Genomic DNA, 23,099 nt, shown 5'->3' on the forward strand with positions numbered 1-23,099 from the left:
TTAGCATCACCAGCTGCATGGTACCTACTCTCGTACTGATATGAACGCTTACTGAGGGCTCAGCACGAACCAGTAGCCATGCTGGCCACTTTAATCAATTTAAGCCTCATAGTAACCTGTGAGTTAGGTACTATTATTATTCCCCTCTGAGAGTTGGGGACACTGGGGCTTAAAGAAGTGAAATTAACATAGTAACATCTATCAGTAGAAAACTTGAGAATCAAGAATCATATATTTTATGTCAGGTTCTTTCAAATTCTAATTGAGATGGGTAGATAGTAAAGGTAGCCTTTGGGTTATCTATTAAGTGGTCGGAAGGTCATGACATATTTTTCTACATTTTTTCTATGTAAAAATGCATCATAACTTTTCTGACAACCCAATAGATTCAGGGAAGGACATAACAGAACAGATTCTGAACCTTTGACATGGGCCAATAAATCGAAAACCTCCACATCACATCTCCAAAGACCCTCCTGGGTAGCTGCAAACTTCTCTTCTGCTCTTCCCTTATCACCGAATACTCTCACCAGGAGGGTCAGGATCAGATAGAAGGTACCATGAAACGTGCCAAGTGTTAACCAGCATGTCTCTGGATGGCTCTATTAACAAGCAAAAAATTCTATTCCAAATGGTAGTGATGAAAATATGTATGTACACCATCCTAAACCTATCCACCCAGACTGATCCTTGCTTTAGGAAATATAACTTGAACACTCGTGAATAAATTGGCACAATTTATTTCAAAACCATTCTAGGGCAGTGCTCTCCAGTAGGTTATTCTGCAGTGATGAAAATGTTCTTGGCCCTGTCCGGCACAGTAGCCACGGGCCACCTGTGGCTACTGAATACATGCATGTGACTGTTGAGACCCAGGAATGAATTTTCAATTTTACTTGGTTTAAATTTAACCTGCCACACCTTGGGCTACTGTCCTAAAAAGTGCAGTTCTAGAAAGTAAAGGTCTAATTATAACATCCTGTAAAATTCTAAATATACCTGTTCCTCACAGTCTCATCATTCCTTTCTCTAGGTTGGGGAGTAAAAAAGGGGATAAAGAGGGAAGGGGGTGCTTGAGTCCAAAGGTAAAATCATTTTCCTTGTTTATCTGTCCCCAAGTCACGCTGTGTTTTATTGACAAAGTTTGGGAAGGTTGAAGATTTGGCAGGCCTGTCTGTCCCTTGCCTGCATGAATGTGTCAGCACCTCATTAATCTTGTGTTAAACTGTAAAAGCCCTTTTCCCTCCTCGGATGGGCCTATTTTTAAAGGATACTCTAGTATTCCTTTTGCATCTCACAGTATTTTATCTTCTTTTTTTCTTTAATTTACAAGTTGCTCTGTAAATGAACGTCAGTGTATGTTTTAATTAAATATCTCCTAGTCGTTTTCGATTGGAATGGGAGAAATTATTTTGGTGTAGACAAGTGGTGTCATGAGGTTTTTGAGGGACACGTCAGCTGTTTGTTTTCTAAAAATTAAAGGCATGAGGATTCTCTGTGTTAGTTTTCTCTAATTTTAAGTGATCTTTCAATGAAGTGATTCTATTACATGTGCGGCCCTGGCGATACTTCTTTTGCCCAGAAAAGAAAAACCTATAGGATATAGTTATTTCCCCCCTTCACCGTTTTTAATATTTTTGTTCAATGTAGGGTTTAGATGACAGCGTCTTTAAAAGATATTGAGTATTTTAAGCCTCAAGTCTTAAAGGTGCATGGCGAATTGTTATTGCTTTTTCTTTCTTTCTTTTTTTCTTAAGACAGACATCTAAAATAACCACTTTCTGTATTTCCTGACACTGGAAACAGACACCGTTTGGGATTCCTTTTATAGTTTCTTCAGCTAACGACTCCAGTGACCACTCAATTGTGGTCTTGTAGTAAATCAAAATTTCTCTGAAAGCCCCAGCTCTGTTATGTAATTATAAATGTCTTAGGAAGCTATCTCCTGAACTAAAAAAGAGAGTGAATGTCTGTTACCTTAAGTCATATTGACTCTGTGACTGCACATAATAGTTTTTGAAAATAAAATGACAGACCTTGTTGTCCTCCTCATCCTCCTTCTTCCCAGTTAGGCTGCAGTTGGCAAGGTACACACACACACACATGCTTCCAGCTGTGTCAGACCTGGTTGGTCAGTCATGAATGAAGAGAACCACTTTGAGAACTTCTTCATCAAACTTACAACTTGTGCCATGAATGACTAAATAGAATTTTGAGTTTCAGAATGACTAAGGAGAATACTCTGGGTCCCGGAATGGACCCTCAGTCATTACTATATGTTTTAATAAAATAGATCTAAAAAGTAAAATGAAGGTCGTGGTCCTCTCATGAGCGATGCCTTCCCAGCCAGTACTTTGTTGTCATCTTTGAGGCTGAGGGAACAGGGATTCAGCGACTGGGCTAGGATGCCTTTAGGCCAAAGAAGGGACCAGAGAAACTTTTAAGTATGGCAAAAGGTGGCAGGGCTGGGGGATCCATGAAGAAGAGCATTGACCAGGCAGGACTGGGCCAAGACCCAGTGTTTTCCCCTCAGCCCAGCTCAGGTGATGAAACTGCCTTGTTGCACAAGGCTCTAGAAGTCAGCGCCCCCTTTAGCCAACTCGGAGAAAAGGTCTCAGAAACTGAGGCCTCAGTGTGTGCCAATCCTTGTAAGCGGTTCACCTCTTCAGAGGCTAATGCCTCTCAAAACCAAGAACAATTAAAGCAAGAGTCTTTCCAAGCAACTGGGGAATTGAGCAAAATAAATCAGAAATTCTCAGCCCGGGCTCTGGAGGCTCGCCTCATTATGAGAGCAGATCTATTAGCCCTCTTGCCATTGTCTTTCATTTCTCAAGTGAGGTGATTCTAATTAAATTAATCTGCATGTCAATCTATCGGTGATCAATCAAAGAGCCTGAGGTTTCCCCTATGCTGCAGGATGCTTGCGGCTGACAGGGGCTGATAATGGAGGAAGAAATAAACTGTCGGGCAAAGTTAATTAGTCAACATAATAGGTGGATTAAACGGGAGCTGGTTGATTGCTGTTTCCCGTGTCGAAGCATGAGGTGGGAGCTGAAGCTGCAATTACAGACAATTATTATATTTGGTTGTAAGAGGTCGCATGAATAAACATATCTCTGTGGGTTTCAGTTTTAATCCCCTTCCCCATTTCATATAAGGAGAATTGTAGGTCATTTCTCATTGTTTCAGTCAAAGTTCTCTGAGACGACACCTTTGCCTGCGTCCTTCCTGGCAAACTGGGTTCAGTGTCTGCTCGTGAGATGGCCTCAGTGTCTGAATTGTGATCGGGGCCAGCCCCACATTTTTTTTTTTTCCTTCTTCTTTTTTCTCTGAACCAGATCTAAAACCCTTAATTAGTAGGGGTTTTTTTGAGTGGGTGAAGAGGGTGATGATAGTAGTGAGGGGGACTTCGGTCTGATTACCTAAACTAACGTGGGAAGAAAACTCAGAAAAGACAGACACCCAGGAGACAAAAATGCTTCCCACTCTCACTGAAACCTCTCTTTTTCATTTCTGTATCTTCTTAACCCTGACACAGTCGGGAGGGGGAAATATTTTAAAGATTCAAAAGATTTTTATTTGCATGATCAACTGTGATATCTGCTTTAGTGTCTACACTGAAGGGTAATTTAGGTGAAACACAACCGCCCTTGTGTAGGAAAAAAAAATATGCTAATAAAGATCCTCTTGTTAAAATGATGGTTAACAGTGTACCTTCTGCTGTATAACTATAAACTGTGCAATTTTACTTAAAACTGCATCAAAAGCGTTCCATGCCAAAGACCCACTCATCAATAGCTCCTCTTGTTAGACTTGTACAGCATAAGCACCAGTTATTATGTGAAATAGCTATGCAATTTTCTTCAGCTCCCAGCTGTTATTTATTTAACTTGAGTTTATTACCCGCCATGCTTTTATATTAAAATGTTCATTCATTTCTCTCTTGTGTCTCTAGGTCGTGGTATCTACAACAGTCAACGTGGATGGCCATGTCCTGGCAGTCTCTGATAATATGTTTGTCCATAATAACTCCAAGCACGGGCGGAGGGCTCGGAGGCTTGACCCCTCGGAAGGTACGCCCTCTTATCTGGAACATGGTAGGCGAATCATTTTCATTGGTTGGCATTGCTACGTTAACTGTGAATTTATTTGGTTTCTTTTCTTCCACTCCACCACATTTTCTACTGTTTCAAATTTCTAATGTCTTTTGAACAAAATCTGCAGTTTTTTTTTTTAACTCTTCAAAATGGAATGCTAAGTATTTAAAGACAGGAAAATATCAGGGGTCCACCCCTTCTTGTAAGATATTTTACCTTGGAAATGACTGACAGCTCTTTCCCGGAAAGAGGGAGACCTGGCTCATTGCTGTATTTTTGCCTGTATCCCTTCTGGTAAATGGCTATGGCTATATCTGTAGCAAAAATAAAGAAAGGCCTTGTAATTTTGTATCACAGAAGTTATGATATACTTTCAGGGTTTACAATTGACCAGCAAGATTATATAACAAACTCCTCCATACTATCTTGCTGTTGTAACCCTAACTATCTGTTGAACCCCTATTGGAGATCAGGTTCAAAATTTAGGTTGGAGGAGCTTTCGATATGAAGCTCAGACCCAAGGTTCCTCCTCTACCCTGCACAGAACCCTCCCCTCATCACCGTGTGACAGAAGCCACTTTTTGTAGGTAGGCTTTGATGGGGAGAAATCACATGTCTTGAGAATTATGGTCAATCAGTGGTGACTGCAAGAAGGCTGGAGGAAACCAGATAAAAATTTGAATCAAGGAAAGTGAATGCCACTCAGAAGAAGCATGGGCTGGATTGGGTGCATGTCTACATTTGAATTTTTCTGTGCTGCATGTGTATGTAAGGTATCTGTCCTTCCTTCCATCTGTCCCTGTATCCATCCAAACATATATCCCCAAATCAGTGGGATTTTATCGGACACCAGCCATCACATTAAACTTTCCCAGTCTCCTCAAATTAAACTCATCACCCATCTCCCTCACTGCATTTTCCAGTTTCTTAGGTCAGCAGGATTCTCTGAGAACATTACCACACAAATTATCACCTGATTGCCTGATTTTTTTTCATGGGCCATGAGCTGTCCCGAATGCAATTCATAAGGTGGAAAACTCTCTTCCCTGCCAGCATCCCCATTTAATAAACACTATCATCATTTTTGCCTGTTTTGTGTGTGTGTGTGTGCTTGAGCTGTGCACAAACTGTACTTTTTATTAATTAGCTAGACATAATGCTCTTAGAAGGGATTCTACCACATCCAGTTTTACAGTCTTTTTAAAGTAATCCATCTTTCAAAAGCTGCTTCTTTATGGTTTCATTAGGACTGAGATGGGTGGATATTACTTTTTGCAGGAGGCCATTTGAAACACCTGCCCGTGATTGCTTTCCTAGTTCCATTTCTATACTTAAAATGATTCTGATCCTCACTTTACAGTAATGTTGCCTTTTTAATACCCTTGGAGTCACAGTCACAGAAGGGATTGTGTGACTAGAGATGTTTAGATGAAAGGAAGGGGAAATAGGGATAATGTTGCCTTTTTAATACCCTTGGAGTCACAGTCACAGAAGGGATTGTGTGACTAGAGATGTTTAGATGAAAGGAAGGGGAAATGGGGAAAGACTCAGTGGGCACAATTTGGAGATCACTAGCTTAAGAACTGGAGTTGGGATTTTGACTGTGGTTGGTTGGCTACAAAGGGAACTGCCCTGTCTGAGGCTAGACTTAACCAGTAGTTTGAAACCTATGAGTCATGGGCTCATAGTTTCAAAATATGATCCAAGTGCTGGCCACATCCACCTCCCGTCTCTGCTCTTGGAAAGTCAGAGAAAGAACTTGTGATACCATGAAATCATCCCTCCAACAACAACAACAAAAACAAAGCAAACAAACAAAAATCAACTTGCTAGGAAGGAGAGCTCTAGGGGACAAAGGTCTGTAATATTGTTTTGCAACTTGATAGAGAGAACAGGAGTCACAAATTCAATTTCTAGTTTTACTTTTGCCTCTCTGTGACCTTGGACAAGTCACTGTAGCTTATGGGATCCTTGGTTTCCTTCTTGGTAGAATAAAGATGATCTGCAGGGGACAGGGGTGTTAAGAAAAAAGCAATATCTGTGCTTTGGGTGGGGGCAGGTCATGTAAATCAGGGAAGTTGGTGTGGGTGGAAGCTGTGAAGACAGGCAGGTGCATGCTCTGCTGACCCCCAGCTCCAGCCAATTGTCACTAAGGAGAGTGAGAAACCAGTGGGGTCGGATGTTCCAGCTTGGCAAGAATTAAAACTCTCCTACCTTTTAATTGTTGGTAACCAATTATACATCTTCAAACACTGAAGGGAGGAGAGGGAAAAAGAAGTCACAGGCACAATGCAGCCTCAGGCTAACAAGGTGAGACCTCTGGATCAGGATATCTTTCAGCTTCCTCCCAATTCTTTTTTTCTTTCTCAGTATTCTTTTTTTCTAGGAGTACATATTACTATTTCATGTAGGATGTCAGATTATTCTAAGTTTTAAACATTGTATTCCTCTGCTCCAGTTTACCAGTCCACGAATGGCCATGCCATTAGTAAGATATTAGTCAAGAAAATAATGACAATTTACTCTGCCTAAATGGTTAGCCATCATTTGGCGACAGGGACGTGTTCTATTTCCTTCAGCTAGGGGGCCTCGCATTCACCCAAACCTTGTTTCACTTCTCTCCAGTGGAATGGAAGGGGAAAGGCGTTCAGTGCCCAGGTAGCAAGAATGTAGAAATCTGCTTCTCTGAAGAGTGAACCAACCAACCACACATAACCACCCACTCATTTCGACACTTCAAGCTGATACATAAATATCTATGCAGTAAAGTGTGACTATTGAACTCTTTCATTGCTAATGTGTGGGAGTGGACCTAGATGCTAATTCATGTTGATCTGGGGGGTAAAACTTTATCTTTCCATTGAAAAGTCCTATTTAAGAATGCCCTGCTAAGACATAGAGAGTCATGCCCCACCTCACAACAGCCATTGCTTCGTGAAGCTACTGCAAAGCATTTTCACTTCTTGTGACCTGTGGGAACCTTTGTCTGTCCCCACTCTGGGCTTTTTACCATCTCATTTACAGGTTCTCTGAATTATTTTGAGCTACTCTGCATATCAATTTATACCCTGCTTGTCAGGCATTAGAGGAGAGTTCCTTTTGTGGCTTGTCTTTCTGCATTTAAGTAGAAACAGAGATCGTGGGTTACATGCGTGCACTGTTTTCCCTCTGTGACCCATGGACTCACCAAGCCTGTGCTCAGATAAATGGCCTTGTATTTCAAATATAGGGGTTGACAAAGGCAAATTTATTTCGAAGAATCTTGTGTGGTCCAAAGAGGCGAATCCTGGCACACTGTAGCTCATGGTAATTGCTCTCAACCTCTATTTCTTCTTCATTCATAAATACTGAGATTTTCTTTGGCTGGATATTTATGAGTGCATTTAGGCTGGTGAGGTTTCTTCTTTAAGCAATGGCTTTACGGAAGATGTACAGTTGTAGAGAGAGGCTGCCTCTAAATGGATGATGACTCTCAGGGTTCTAGTTTCTGAAAAAACGTAGTCTGTAGACCAAAGCAGCTAGTGGCCAGTTCCAGCTGGTATGTGTGCCTGTCCTTAGTCGCTTGGGCACATTCAAGGGGACTGTGTACTGGAGAGCTTTCTAGGGCTTGGCGGGGTTTGGGGGGGGGGGTTGTTGCTCTTGTCAGTGTTGCGCTTCTGAGTTGCAGGTTGTGTTTACTTATATTTAAGGCCAATTGTGGCATCAGTTTCTCTATTGCTTCCCTCTGTGGCAAAATGTGGTGGCCTCAGAATGCGATAGTGCAGAGACCCTGTCAGCATGCATGTGCTAACACTTTATTATCTAATGATCTAATATGCAACAAGGCAAAGTGCCGGTGCTCATCATTCTGACACAGAATGCCGGGAGAAGTGACTAAATTACTTTATGTACCATTAGCGCTAGCAGCTATGGTGAACTCACCGGCAGCATTTATGCAAATGGCTGTGAATACACTCTAGTGGCTTTGTCAGGAAGCCGACTGACAAGCAGTTTAAATGCTCATTTTTAACCATATGTATGTATATACTTTTTAATTTTGGTGTCCATGTATTTTTCTGCCGTTTTCCCTTCTTCTCTCCCCTTTTTTGAATTGCCCGAAGATTGCCTCCTCCATGATGGCTGGGGAAATCGGAGCAAGTCTAAGAGCTCAGAGGCCATCATTCAGGGTCTTTTTCATTGAAGGTCTCAATTTGGTGTTTTTCAGATCTAGAATTTAAAAAAAATGTTATGAATCTGTACAGTCTTTATACTTATTTGAAAAAAAATCCAAGTGGAATTATTAATCAAGAGTTTTTAGAATATGAATATGTTCATTAGTTCTGACCTGAAGTCCTACTTAGTTTTTCAGCTCAAATGTAGATGCTTTTAACCATGTGCACTTTTTATAAATGAAAAATGATTGAAATTTAGCTTTTCTGGGCATCTAATATGAGTGAATTAAATTTCTCTTCAAAGTAAAGATTGTGACATGAAATAAAAATGTGCCAGGATCCCCAAATAAAACAAATCAAAATAAAAGTGGGGTTTGGTCAAACTAAAATTATTTTGAGGAATAAGGAGCGGTGACTAGGGCCAGCAGGTGGCATGGTGGTTAAGGTGCTGAACTCCCACATGGCCAACTACAGTTTGAGTCCTAGACCTGGCAGCCTGCTTTCTCACTTTCCCTCTCTCACTCTCTTTTTCTGTTTCTCTCTGGAGAACACATGTGCCCTATAGTAAATTTAAAAATAATAATAAATAAAATTAAATAAATAAGTCTTTAAAAATGTATTTTTAAAAATAAGAACAGTGTAATAGACTTGCTGAGCCTTCCCTTCTTGCTGTAATTATTGCTTTAGAGACATGGAACCGGGTTTTTATCACCATTAGTTAGTTCTGACTTCTTTGTTACGGTATCCCATTCCAGCTGTCCTTGGCAACATGGAATTATTATTATTTTATTTAGAATTGTTTAATTTTATTATTATCATTATTATTATTATTATTATTATTAATTTACTATAGGACATGTGCACTCACAAGAGAGAGAGAGGAGAGAAAGTGAGAAAGCAAGCCTCCAGGTCTGGGACTTGAACCATGGTTATCTATGTGCGAGTCTAGTACCTTACCCACCTGCTGGCCCTGTGGAATTATTCTTGATCTTTAGCATAGGATCTTCTTTATGCCTATTGCTCTAGACAGAAGCAGTTTTTGCTTCTATGTTTGCCACGGGGTCTTCAGCTCCTTTGACTCCCTGCAGCCAGCTGCACCTAAATTTGTAGTTTTATGGACATACAAAGAAAGATTATTTAAGATTTGGAGGTTACTACAAATTCCAAGAAAGCACAGAGCTTCTGCAGAAAGGAGAGGCCCTTTTTCTTCTCTCTTGGTATGCTAAGGCCCTGGAAGTGGCTTTAGTGTATACTAAGCATCCACCGCATGCCAGACTCTAAGCGGGTGCAGTACCATAAAAACAGATGGAGTCCCTGTCTTTACAGAATTTACAAAGTAAATAGAGAAGAAAGATATTAAACAAAATTTGCAACTAACTAATCAAGGCGGTGCATAAAAGGGGGACCATAAAAGGGAAGGAGAGTAGTAAGTTATCAGGAAAGACTTTTTTGGAGAAAATGTCATTTATACCAAAACCTAAAAGAGAGGTAGGTTTGCATCAGGCAGAGGTAAAAAGAAAAAAAAAAAATTCAGGCAGAAGGAACAGTGTGAGTGAAGGCCGTTTTGCTTAAATGAGTTGAAGGAGCAAAAGGAGACTGGGGTAGCAAAGCTTGTGGTATTCTCAGGCAAGAGGTGAGGGAGTGACAGGAGATGCTGCTGGGGTGACTGGTCAGGCCATAGTCTCGGTGGCAATTGTGAAATGGTATGGGAGGCCAAGAAGGACTTTGATAAACTCAGTTTCAATTACACGGGCTCCTAGTGTGTCGTGAAAGCCCAGGGCAAGATTGCTCTGAGTTGCTTATAACTTGGCCCTTCCTTGCTGGACTTTGGATGCTCACCAGGGAGTTGGCTGTGCCTTGGAGCCATTCCCCTGATTACTCCTCATTCTCTCCATGGTGTGTGTGTTCAATATAGAAAGTCCAACATCTTGAGAATTCTTTTTCCAGATGATTTTGTTTTATTGATTCACTTTTTCCTAAGTAGCATAGACAGAGTTTACCTACCAGCTTCTTTCTGAATGTGTGGAGACCATCACTTTTTAAAGACCTTGAGATTAGAAGGTTGCTGTGTTTCTTGACCTACACAATGTATATTACCCCATCAAAACTAAAATGGATGAGGGAACCGGCAGTTAGCGTAATGGCTATGTCACTGGACTCCCATGTAGTCGACCGCGGTTCATGTCCTGGACCCGGTGGCTTAAAACTCACACCGGGCGCGTGTGCGTGCGTGCCCAAGATCCCGAGAGGAGAATGGAGGAGAAGGGATTGTGGCGTGATCATCCCCCCTGGGGGGTGAGTTCTCTCTGTCTCTCTGTTTCTCTCTGTCTGGAGAGCGCACGTGCCCTATAGCGAAAAACCTCTCCAAAAACAACAACAACAACAACAACAATAACAACAAAACCCTAAAATGAATGAATGAATGAAAATAGACTAAAACAACAGAGAAAAATGTACCTACCCAAATTTACCTTTCTCTTCTCACCATGAGCAGTGCCTGAATCATCCCTGAGAGAGGGGATGTGGAATTATTGTCATCTTCATACCCCTGCATCATTTTACACAGAAGGATACTGAGACCTAGAGAGGGGATGTCATCTGTAGCTAGTTTCTGTTGAAGTCCATTTAGTGTTTTTTTTTAATTTGCCTATGGTATGCCGATCAGCAAGTGTGAATTTCAAGGTTTGCATGGCTTCATGGTCTCTGGGTTACAGAATGTCGGAGGACTGGTGTCCGTTTTGATGCCTTTATCATTCAGGTTGGCCTAGGCTTGCTTCCAGTCTCTCTGAGATTCCAAAGATCATGAGAAGAACAGCTTTACAATCACTCCAGTTTCCTGGCAGAAATGCGCATTCGAGACACCATGGCAGGGGATGAATGAAGCAGAACTTCCCATAAAGGCTACAGTCCTCCCTGGGACTGCTTTTGGTGCAGAACTCCTGCCAAGCCCATTTAGACAACAGCATCTTGGTGAAGGTGCCAGGTTAAGTAGAAAAACATTTATATCATCTTTTGGGACTGACGGTGACTCTTACAAGTTACCAACTAATGTTCCTACTTGAAAAAGGAAGACAGATGCAGGGATGGAACGTTAAGGTTAAGAATATCCAGATGTGTCATAAACTAGAGGACTGAGAGTGCAGATTTTCAAGCATCAAATCAGACCCTTTTCTTTGAACAGTGGGGAAGATGCATTTGGTCTTCCTCTGAAATAGAAAGGCCAGTCATCAAGACAGTGAACAAGGATGGAAGTGAAGACCGATTTCCAGCGCATTTCCTGACTCACTTGTAAAGCAGGTACCAGAAATCCTAACACTGGGGACCTGGTAGCCACCAGAATCTCAGCTTCAGGCAGATTAAAAAGTTCATAAGCAGCACATAACTACTAAGCAGATGACGTGTGTTGTTCTTACTTGAATACAACACCACCACAAGCATTGTGAATAAACAAGAAGTATTCAGATACTGCTGCCATGTTTGATGGTGACCTGGTAGGTAGTGATATCTATTATTTTATCATTATTTCTACTTCTAGTACCACTTTTTTCTTTTCTGTAGGATGCGTGCACTCGCCAGAAAGACAGAGAGAGACAGAGAACAGAAAGTGAGAAATCACTCCCCAGGGGGGATGGCTACACCGCAATCCCTTCTCCTCCATTCTCCTTTCAGGATCTTGGGCACGCACGCACACATGCCTGGCATGAATTTATCCACCGGGTCCAAGACTTAAACCACAGTCGACTACATGGGAGTCCAGTGACATAGCCATTACACCAACTGCTGGTCCCACTGTTGTTATTTTTGTTGTTAACATTTATGGAGCATTGACTATATGCCAGAACTATGATCATCATTTTCCTTAAGTCGTCTGGTCAAATTCTCCAACAATATTGATGAGCTATGACAATTATTATCCCCATTTTGCAGGTGGAAAATGTGACATTTACAGAGAGTCAATAACTTACCCAGACACAAAAGTAATCAGAATTAGACCTAGAATTTGACCCTCAGCCCACATAATCACATACCTCTGTACAACAATAGTATGAAGAATTATGATGATAAACTCTTCATTGAACTCTGCTATGCTAAGCATATAGTGTGATAAGTACCTCATTGTAAAAATGAGGAAGCTGAAGCTAAAGAGAGGGTAAGTAACTTGCCCAGAGTCACACAGCAATTAGTAGTAGATCAAGTTTGAAACCCAGGAAGTCTGACTTTGGAGTCTGTACTCACAACTATTGTTCTGACACATTATACTAAATTCTTTTCATCATTTATCCCATTGTTCTTATTTTTCCCTCAGTATAAGACAATTGCACTGATATCTTAAATAGACCTCCGGAAAGTTAGCCTAGAGGGTATCTTTATTATTTTTTTTAATGGAGTACATCGTGTGTATTTTACCCTTTTAATCTTCTTTCAATCACCTGTTTTTCTCATGGCTCCAAAACATTCTGCTGGTAACTAAAACAAAATCACAGCAGCAACAAAAAAAACTCACACACACACAACACCCAACAGCTGATTTATTTGATACTGATATATTTTCTAGGGGTAGGTAAAATAGTAAGGAGACTGGTAATATTTTATTTATTTGCAAGGATGGTCTATCTTATCTCCCTAGAAATCATTTGTTGACCATATGGACTCTCTGGCACATATGCAAGGTGGAAAAAAAGGAGACCATAAAAAGACTGTGAGACGGTGTGTTAAACAATTGTTAGGATACTGAAGGGTTTACTAAACCTCATGCTAGAAATAGCAGGGGAAACCAATGTGCATATGGGGAGGCTGTTTCTTACAAGGATTTCTTGACAAACTTGTGAACTGTGAGTTGACCAGTATTTGATATATTGTTTGAGCTAATAAATGAGTGAGCCTCATCTAAAGTATTTTAATAAGCATAAAGTATGGCAGATGGGGGTGGTGGCGGTCCTTTCTGCTTATGTTTTGACCAGAAACGACAGGCTTTTTTATTAAGCCTTATTTTTTTGTCGTAGAGTTGGTTACAAAAGCATCATAATTCCAATTATGTTTATTTGCATAACTGATTGTTCCAAACCAAGGATCTCTGTACTTACTTGTCACAGGAGCTTCCTCACTTGGGAATTTCAAGTGGTTCAAAAAAATGTTAATATGAAAAACAAAAAAAAAACAAAAAAAAACAAAAAAAAAACAAAAAAAACCAAACAATTAAAAAAAGTTAATATGCAAATCAAAGCTCCTATCTACTCTTTGTAAAACCCTTCTTAAAATGAGATATTTAGAAGCAGTGGCCAAGAGTTGGTTTTGAAACATTTTTGTTTAGAGGTGCTCAGTTAAACATGTAGAAATAAATGAAAACAAAGCTCTGTATCTACCTTGTTACATGACTTGGAGAAGTACTTTGATGTCTCTGGGTCTGACTGTCCTTATCAGTGAAGGAGAGGCTTGGTAGAGTCCTTCAAGCTCTGAAGGTTTGCTGCTTGAACCCAGCAGGCTCAGCTCCTCCTCTCTTGAGGAGCCAGACATACACACAGCCTTGGGAGGAGCCACGTAAGATGGCAAGATGATAATGATGCCACAGAAGAGATCTATGGCCCACCTTCCCCACCTTGGGGATCTCTGCAGGAGATTAACAGTTGATTCTAGGAGGCATGGAAAAGACACAAAATGTGGCCTACCCAGCTACTTGGGTCTTGGGTAGCCCTCACTGGATTTCTTCTACTGAGAGTGTATAATGTATGATGTACTTGATAGTTAGCAGTGAGTTTTTTTCTTTTTTCTTTTCTTTATGTTTATTTATTTTTTTCCTTGAAAGAGAGAAAGAAAGAAGCATCCTCAATAGGATCTTGTGCCATGCTCCTCTCCCAGCCTTCCCAGCCAGCTAGAATCATGGGCATACATTTCTAATTTCTTTTAAAGTCTGTCATTTCTGGTCAAAACCTAAGCCCAGAGTATGCAGGTTGACTTGGGGAGCCAAACCCCAATTTTCCACCTGACTGCCAGCACTGCAGAATGGCATACTATCACTGTGCCACCACAGTGGGGCCGTGATGAGCTTTTAGATCAGTGTTTCCTTCATATTATGCGAGATAACTTTAGGTGATTAAAACATTTAAAGGTGGGACCAGCAGTTAGCGTAATGGCTATGTCGCTGGACTCCCATGTAGTCGACCGCGGTTCAAGTCCCAGACCCGGTGGCTTAAACTTGTGCCGGGCGCGTGTACATGCGTGCCCAGGATCCCGAGAGGAGAATGGAGGATAAGGGATTGTGGTGTGGCCATCCCCCCTGGGGGGGGTGATTTCTCACTTTCTATCTCTCTGTCTCTCTCTCTGTCTGGCGAGCACATGCGCCCTATAGCAAAAACCTCTAAAAAAAAAAACAAAAACAAAAACAAAAAACATTTAAAGGTATTTGCATGTTTATCTTTTTTTTTTTTGAGAGGTTTTTGCTATAGGGTGTGTGTGCTTGCCAGAAAGACAGAGAGAGACAGAGAGACAGAAAGCTAGAAATCACCTCCCCAGAGGAGATGGGCACACCAAAATCCCTTCTCCTCCATTATCCTCTTGGGATCTTGGGCACGCACACACGTGCCCGGCGTGAGTTTAAGCCACCGGGTCTGGGACTCAAACTGCGGTCAATTACATAGGAGTCCAGGGACATAGCTATTACACTAACTGCTGGTCCCTACATGTTTTTCTTAATGCATAGCAAAACTATACAACTGTAACTCCAAACTGATGATCTCACAACTATTATTACTTAGGGCAAGACTAAATTTAAAGGAAAGGTAAGTTGATTTAAACAAAAATGACAACTGAGTCATTTTTAAAAATTATTTTATTAAACTTTATTTTATTTACTTATTTATTTTAATTTTACCAGAGAGAGAGAGAGAGAGAGAGAGAAATTGAGAAAGCAAGTCACTAGGTCCAGGACTCAAACTGTAGTTAGCCATGTGGGAGTCCAATGTCCTTAACCACCACGCCACCTGCTGGCCCCCAGAAAAGCGAGAAATCACTCCCCGGGGGGGATGGCCATGCCACAATCCCGTCTCCTCCGTTCTCCTCTCGGGCTCTTGGGTATGCACACACATGCACCTGGTGTGAGTTTAAGCCACTGAGTCCAGGATTCGAACCACAGTCGACTACATGGGAGTACAACGACACAGCCATTATGCCAACTGCTGGTCCCCTTACAACTAACTCATCTTAAGTAAATAATGGCATAAGTGATACCAGGATGGAGTGAAATCATGACTGGAGCTGTGGAACGCTGTTGGAGAGAACTTTAAGAGCTGGGGGAAATAATCATTCAAGTCACCAGGAAACAGTGTAGGACCCTAGAAAATGTTGTTTTCTCCCTAAGAGTCAGATACTGTTTTTTAAAAGGAAACATTTTGCGCTTAGTGTACCATTAGGATAGACTTAATATCCTAATAGGGTTTCAGAAATCAAAACTTCTGCTAACTCTATTTTTAAATAGTAGCGTCTGTATGTCAGAGAGCAGAAATTAATTTGGAAAAGAGGAGTTGAGTCAAGAGAAAGAATCAGCCAGGGTCCACCCAGGCAGTGCATTATGATAATATATACGGAATCAGCTGGACACTGAGCAAAGCTGACACCGTGTTGTCAAGGGCAGGGTCGCCCATCAATTTCCAAGATAGGATTTGAGTTCACATGACAGAAAGAGCAGCAACTGTGTTGGAACTGCTGCTTGGGGGAGGGGAGAGGCAGGCAGGAACCAGCCCGGCCTAAAGACAGGAAGTCCTGGTACCTCCGGAAGGGGGTGGCTATGTTTTCTCATCTGGCGGCTACCCTTCCTTCTAACCCTAACATCTGTCAGCAAGATCCACCTGGGTCTTTGCATGATTAGAGCCCACTGTAGAGAAAGCCCACTGGTGCTAATTTTAACCCCCAAGAGAACAGAGTGCTTGTTGCTGGAAGGGGGCCAGATCAGCCCAGGAAATGGGCCTCCATAAGCCACTGCTTACCTAGTTAGGAAGTCCATTGTGAGTGTAGTGACCACTGATAATAACTGCTGGCAGAATTCTTAACTTTCAAGCTACTCGGTTTAGTTCCTTAACATCTTCATAATGCTGATGAATTCCTCTTGAGTGTATTTGCTTATTCGTACAGTCTTTCAGTCTTCTACCTGTTTAACACATATGTATTGATTGACTGCCTGCTCTATTAGGTAATAGGTGTACAGAGGTGAACAAGGCAGGGATGGTTGTTGACATTATGAGGTTTACAGTCATGTGTATATGCATATTGATGTGTTGATATTAAGCAAATAATGGCCCATAGAATGATTTAAATTGCAACACTGGTGCATGCTATAAAGGAGAAATCAGACTTGTAAGAGAGCTTAAAACACAGAGTTCAGTCTAAAGGATCAGGGACACTTCATTTATTTATTTTATCTTTTATTTATTTAATTTTATTTATCATTATTACTCTTCAATTTGATCAGAGAGAAACAGAGAGAGAGAAAGCAAAGATCAGATCTAGGATTCAAACTGTGGTTAGCCATGTGGGAGTCCAGCACCTTAACCACCATACCACCTGCCAGCCCCAGGATCAGGGATTTTAATTTTGGTGAGAATAAGATATAGTTGACCAAAGAGGAAAGAGCATCTTAGATAGAGGGAAAACATGTTTCAAATTCCATGTGGGGAACAGAACATTTGAAGCTTGTGGGAGGGCTAAGAGGGAAAATGAGTTAGGCTTGAGATTTTTTTGTTGTTGTTTAGAGAGATTTTTGCTACAGGGCATGTACGCTCACTGAAGAGACAGGGAGAAATAGAGAAAAAAAATGTGAAATCATCTCCCAGGGGATGGCCACACTGCAATCCCTTTTCCATCATTCTCTTCTCGGGATTTTGGGCATGTATGCACATATGCCTGGTGTGAGTTTGAAGTCACTGGTTCTAGGACTTGAACTGCTGTTGGCCATGGGCCTCTATGGCCTTAACCACTATACCACCTGCTGGCCACTGAGATCCATTTTTGAGAAATAGATTTCCCATAGGTTGATGTTTTTTTTTTTTTGCTTGATTGTTTTTGACTTGGAAATGTGGGTCAATGGCATTTTCTTTCTTCCTTTCTCTCTCTCTCTCTCTTTTCTTCCTTCCTCCCTTCCTTTTCTCTTTCTTTTTTAAAATTAGTTTTTTTGCCATAGGCCATATATATTCACTGGAGAGGAAAGAGACAGAGAGAAGGAAGAAGATAAATCACCCCCCATCCCAGTGGGGGGGTTGGTCACACTGCAGCCCCTTCTCTTCCTCCACTCTCCTCTTGGGATTTTGGGCATGCATGCACATGCACCCAGTGTGAGTTTAAAACCACCAGGTCTAGGACTCAAACTACAGTGGACCATGTGGGAATCCAGCTGCCTTAACCACTATGCCACCTGCTGGTCCCTCTTTCTTTCTTTGTAATGATAGGAAAAATGTGTGTCAATGTGTGCATGAGAGAGAGACAGAGAGAACTCCCAGCAGGGCCTCTTCATGACCCCTTATCCCCAGCCCTGCAGCATGTCAGGATCCTGGGTACCTGTGCACTGTACCCGGTGTAGTTGCAAGTTGACCTGGTGATCTAAACCTGTGATTAGCCAAATGACTTCCAGTCTTACAGGGCACTTGTCTTACAGCTGCATCAGAGCAGCTGGGGACTACTGTAGTTTTAAATCACAGACTTAAAGAACTCCATGTCCAGCAACATACTAGTGGTTAGAGCAGTGTTTTGGGTGATGATGGCTTTGCTGTGATAGCAGCCTTTAAGCACTTCAGAGCATCCAGTTTGGTGTTAAGCACTTTGTAGAATCTTGTAATGCTCGTAACAGCCAGAGGAGGGTGCTACTATATTGCATCCATCTAACAAATGAGGGAAACTGAGGCTATCCTTCAAAGATTTGGTGGTAGCCAGACAGAAAAAGAGGTAAATTTCCTATCTGCAGCTTTTAGACTTTCTAGTCACTAACACCAGGGGTCATCACCTCTTTTCTTTCTCACTGATCAGTCGATGTGATGCTAATCCCTACACATTGAACTTCAGAGGTGGAGAGAAATTCTCTGCTATTTGAGTGTGTAATATAACACCTGCTTCAATGGAAGCAAATTGACTATGTTACTCAAAGGCAAATTGAAAAGCCAGATCTATGCTAAATCCCAAGGGTAAGGTCGTTGGCATGTGCAGTGATACACAGGAAGGTGCTTTTCTGGGTTAAGATAAAAAAAATCCTGGTATCACTTCACTCTATCAGGCACCCCATCTCAGTCTCTCCATGCCAGCTCTGCAACCTGAAATGCTCAGTGGACAGAAATGAATCTTTATAGAAATTAGGTGATCATCACCTTTATCAGATGAATATGATGCCATCAGCATGATTTTAGCATCCTCAGAAAAAAGAGATTTACCTGGAGAGGCACAAGAGAAAGTCTGATGCATGGATTGTTGGACTATTGCTTTTCTGCCAGCCTGCCGTGGGCAAGTCGGGCAGGAGATGACCTAGTAATTAAGATCCTGCCTAAGCGTATGCGGCTGGTCAGTTGTAACAGAAACACTGACATGGGAAACCAGGCAGTAACCAGAGAAGGGAGAGAAAAAGGAAAGACAAAAGTAACACCCTGGAGCCCACAGGGTACAGAAGTAGATCTGAACGGACTGAATCCATCTCTGACCACTAAGCATGAAAGCAGAACCCAAGTACTAATATATTTTTACTCCCATCAGTGAAATTAATCAATATTTTATATGTGAACATAGGCGCCTGTGTTTCTGGCTTATTTAATTGACAGTTGCAATCGGCAAGACACTAGTTGTTCAGACCCACATTTGTCACCTGCAGTTCTGGGGAGACATGCATCAGGGGACACAGGGTTGGGGACACAGACTGTGCCCAGTTGAGGCCTCTTCTCAGCACATCAGTTTCTCTCACTGACCTTGGGACAAAGCAATAAAAATGTCAAGGTAGATGGATATGTGAAATGTGAGCAGTTACCAGTACACGTTGACTGTTATTTAGGAGAGTGACTAAAATGAATATGACTGGGCCAGTGATGCAGTATCCATTTGGAGCTCACGAGCTTGGGTTGTTGGTTGACCCATATACAGTGGCACACATGCCCATGGTCCTGTTGGCTAGAGGGACAGGGAATGGAAGGATTGTAGTATGAGACCCTGCCAAGGGTGCTTGTCTATCTCTGTTTCTTGCAATTATGAAATAAATACTTTAAAAATGAAAGTAAGTGATTGGTACAAATCAAGAATGTTCTTGAGGCCAGCAGGTGGTGTAGTGGTTAAGTCACTGGATTCCCACATAGCTGACCATGGTTCTAGTCCTGAACCGGGTGGCTTGAAAATCACAGTAGGCACATGTGCATGCATGTCCAAAACCCCAAGAGAAGAAAGGAGTTGAAGGGATTGTGGGGTGGTCATCTCTCCTAGGGGTGAGAGGGTGGATTTCTGACTTTCTATTTCTCTGTATCTGTTTCTCTTTCCTCTCCAGGAAGCACATGAGCCCTATGACAAAATAAATAAATAAATAAATAAATAAATAAATAAATAAATAAATAAGGTTCTTTAATTCTGTTTTATTCCTTCTCTTTTGAACACATTTGGGGATACTGGGGACACTGAGCACCTACTGTGTGCTGGGCCTGAGGCAAATGCTTTCAGGACTATTACCTGTGGGATGGCGGGATGGATGGCAGAGGAGGCTGTGTCCCATCAGTTCCAATGTATCTTTTCTTTTTTCTATTTTGGAGAGGTTTTTGCAATAAGGCGCATGTGCTTGCTAGAAAGACAGAGGGAGACAGAGAGACAGAAAGCGAGAAATTACCCCCCAGGGAGGATGGCCATGCTGCCATCCCTTCTCCTCCATTCTCCTCTTGGGACCTTGGGCACACATGCACATGCACCCGGTATGAGTTTAAGCCACCAGGTCCGGGACTCAAACCATGGTTGGCTATATGGGAGTCCAGCGACATAGCCATTACACTAACTGCTGGTCCCCAGTTCCAGTGTATCTTATCATTTCTGGTTAGAGGAGGGAAATAGAGCTTTGGTCTTTTTGCTAAAATCTCCTGGCTGAGTCATCTAGCCAGCTGTGCTCTTCTAGTAACTATTATGTGCTACAAATCTATAGAGTCAGACCTTAGATTTCTTTACTTTTTTTTTAAGAATTATTTATTTTATTTTATTTATTAGTTCATTTATTTTAATTTGACCAGAGAGAGACTCAGAGAGAAAGAGACGGAGGGAAGGTGAGAAAGCAAGCCACCAGGTCCAGGATTCGAACCATGGTTTACCATGTGGGAGTGCCTAGTGCCTTAACCACCACGCCACCTGCTGGTCCCAGATTTCTTTGCCTTTTAACTCTGGCAGAATCTTAGAAACTCTTCTTGACTTGATTAGCTAAAAGCCTATGGAATCCAGTCCTTATTGTTCTGAAGGAAAACAACAACAACAAACATTGGGGAAAATGTTACTAAGGTACGGTGGACAGGATAGCCTGTTTGTGAATTGGTAAAGTTTCACTATTTGCCTTATGTGAAATTCTACAATAAACACCATGGCAATGGATAATGTGCACATTGAAAATGAAAGCTAGAGAGAACTGTCCTGCACTTTAAAAACACAAGCTGTCACAGGACTGCAAGCAACCAGTTGTATCAGATGCTTGAACTCTGAGTGTATGTTTCGCAGCCCAACTTGTAACAATAGAAACACTTCTAAGCTTGGAAGTTTGGCATGATTTTTGTGTTCCTGTGTTTAAATTGGCACTGTGGTATTATATGAGGGATGCCATTTTCTGAACTTGGAAATAGAAGAAGGTGAAGAGAGATTTTACTATAATTCATACATGAGTCCGAGTCTTAGGGGGAAAATAATTTTACTTGGAAATAGAGTAGTAATATTCTGTAAAGTTAATAAATATCCACCCTCTATCTTGGGGATAAGAAATTGCACAACTAAGATTTTATGGAACTTTGGCTATAGTTATATGATTAAAGTGAATATTTTAGCCAAATTGTGCAGAAATTTCAGATAAACACCAAAATTGAAGGGTAGTTTGAGTGTTTTAAATATTTGACTATATGGGGAACCAGCAGTTAGCGTAATGGCTATGTCACTGGACTCCTATGTAGTCGACCGCGGTTTGCGTCCCGGACCCGGTGGCTTAGAACTCACGCCAGGCACGTGTGCGTGCATGCCCAAGATCCCGAGAGGAGAATGGAGGAGAAGGGATTGCGGCGTGACCATCCCCCCTGGGGGGTGATTTCTCGCTTTCTGTCTCTCTGTCTCTCTCTGTCTGTCTGGCGAGCGCACGCGCCCTATAGCAAAAAAAACCTCTCCAAAAAAAAAGAAAAGGAAAGAAAAAAAAATTTGACTATATGGATCAAAATGGGCTTTCAGTGTCTCTAGTTCAAGTGAGTCAGATTCAGCTACCTCATTTGTAAAGTGGAATTAAGAATAATATCTGCTGGCTACTACTTAAGGCTCATATGAAGAATAATTAAGATACTGTAGAGAAAGCTCTTTGACAACTTAACAGTGCTACTTAATTGTCAGGTGTTGGTTAAGTGCAGGGCCTTGTCTATCCAGTTTGTGAATGAAAAAGGTTCCTGTCTGTGAGGGATAGGTTGACTAGTTGGGTAGATTTGTACACACACATATATAAGCCCAGCCATACACATACACACAAACATATAGTGAGATAAAAGTTCTAGAAGTGTAGTCAGTTACAGGAGGAGGTTATGTAAGGATTGGTGTTTTATCGACTGGGTTAGAAGCAGTTTCACACAGAAGGAGGGGCAAAGAACGATTTGGCTGGGTGGAAGTAAGTGTATAACATTTCCAAGAAAACAAGCAAACAAACAAAAACATGGTGGAAATATGCGAAGGATGTTTGGAGACCATGGAGTTGGAGAGCTTATCATCATCAGGTTGGTTTTCTTTTTCACTATCTTCCTGCTCTCTTCCTCCTCCAATTCCTCTTCATCATCATCTCATTGATTCCTGGCTTACTCTGTGCTAAGTTTTTCCCATAGATTAACTCAGTTAAATGTCACAAGAACCTCATGAGGTGGGCTCTCTTTAATTAGTGTCCTCAAGACAGGACACTAATTCAAGAGGTAGAAACTGAGGCTTATGAGAAGTGAAGCCATGTACCCAGGTTGGTAAGAAGAGAGGATGGAATTTGAATGCAGAGCCAGCTCTTAGTTACTGCTGAATTCTGCTTCTAGTTTGGGAGAGGTGGAAAATGAGATTGGAATGGGAGAATTGGCCAGATTCATGAGGGTGAACTTGGTTCTGTAGCCTGAATTTTGAGAGCAGACATCTGAGGAAGGTTAATCTGGGGTTTGATATGTGGACTGAACTTTGCACATAATTAATAATCAGACCATAGAATGAAATCACCATCAGGCAAGTCTCCTTGAAGTCTAGATAAAACAGCCCAGAACTCAGGACCAGCAGATGAAGTAATGGTTATATCGCTGGGCTCCCATGTAGCTGACTGACTGCATAGTTCAAGTTCTGGACCCAGTGGCTTAAATAAACTCATGCTGGGTGCATGTGCATGTGTGTCCAAAATTCCGAGAAGAGAATAGAGGAGAATAGAGGAGAAAGGATTGTGCTATGGACATCCCCTTGAGGGATGACTTCTCACTTTCCCTCTTTCTATTTCTCTCTGGTGAGTGCATGTGCCCTATAGCAAAAATCTCTCTTAAAAAAAAAAAAAAAAAAGCCCAGCACTCAGTCGGTTTTTAGGAAGTTGAATTAGTACATCATGGAGTTTAGACGAAAGCAGAGTTCCCATTCCTTTATGCTCACTTTGTGTGAGTAAGTTTGATGGTAC

The 23,099-nt window shown here is 41.6% G+C and overlaps 1 protein-coding gene across 5 annotated transcripts in view; it reads left to right on the forward strand.

The window, feature by feature from the left end:
- Positions 1-23,099, forward strand: part of EBF1 (EBF transcription factor 1) — a 464,386-nt gene that overhangs the window by 312,180 nt on the left and 129,107 nt on the right. For 4 of the 5 annotated variants that reach the window (XM_027766945.1, XM_027766942.1, XM_027766943.1 and 1 more), the window contains one exon: positions 3,956-4,097. In XM_027766945.1, coding sequence (XP_027622746.1) covers positions 3,956-4,097 — 142 coding nt within the window. The remainder of the gene's footprint in view (positions 1-3,955; positions 4,098-23,099) is intronic. The other variant, XM_027766944.1, reaches the window with a different exon arrangement.

This window comes from Tupaia chinensis, unplaced genomic scaffold (assembly GCF_000334495.1).
Source record: "Tupaia chinensis unplaced genomic scaffold, TupChi_1.0 Scaffold143796_1, whole genome shotgun sequence".
Classification (NCBI taxonomy): domain Eukaryota; kingdom Metazoa; phylum Chordata; class Mammalia; order Scandentia; family Tupaiidae; genus Tupaia; species Tupaia belangeri.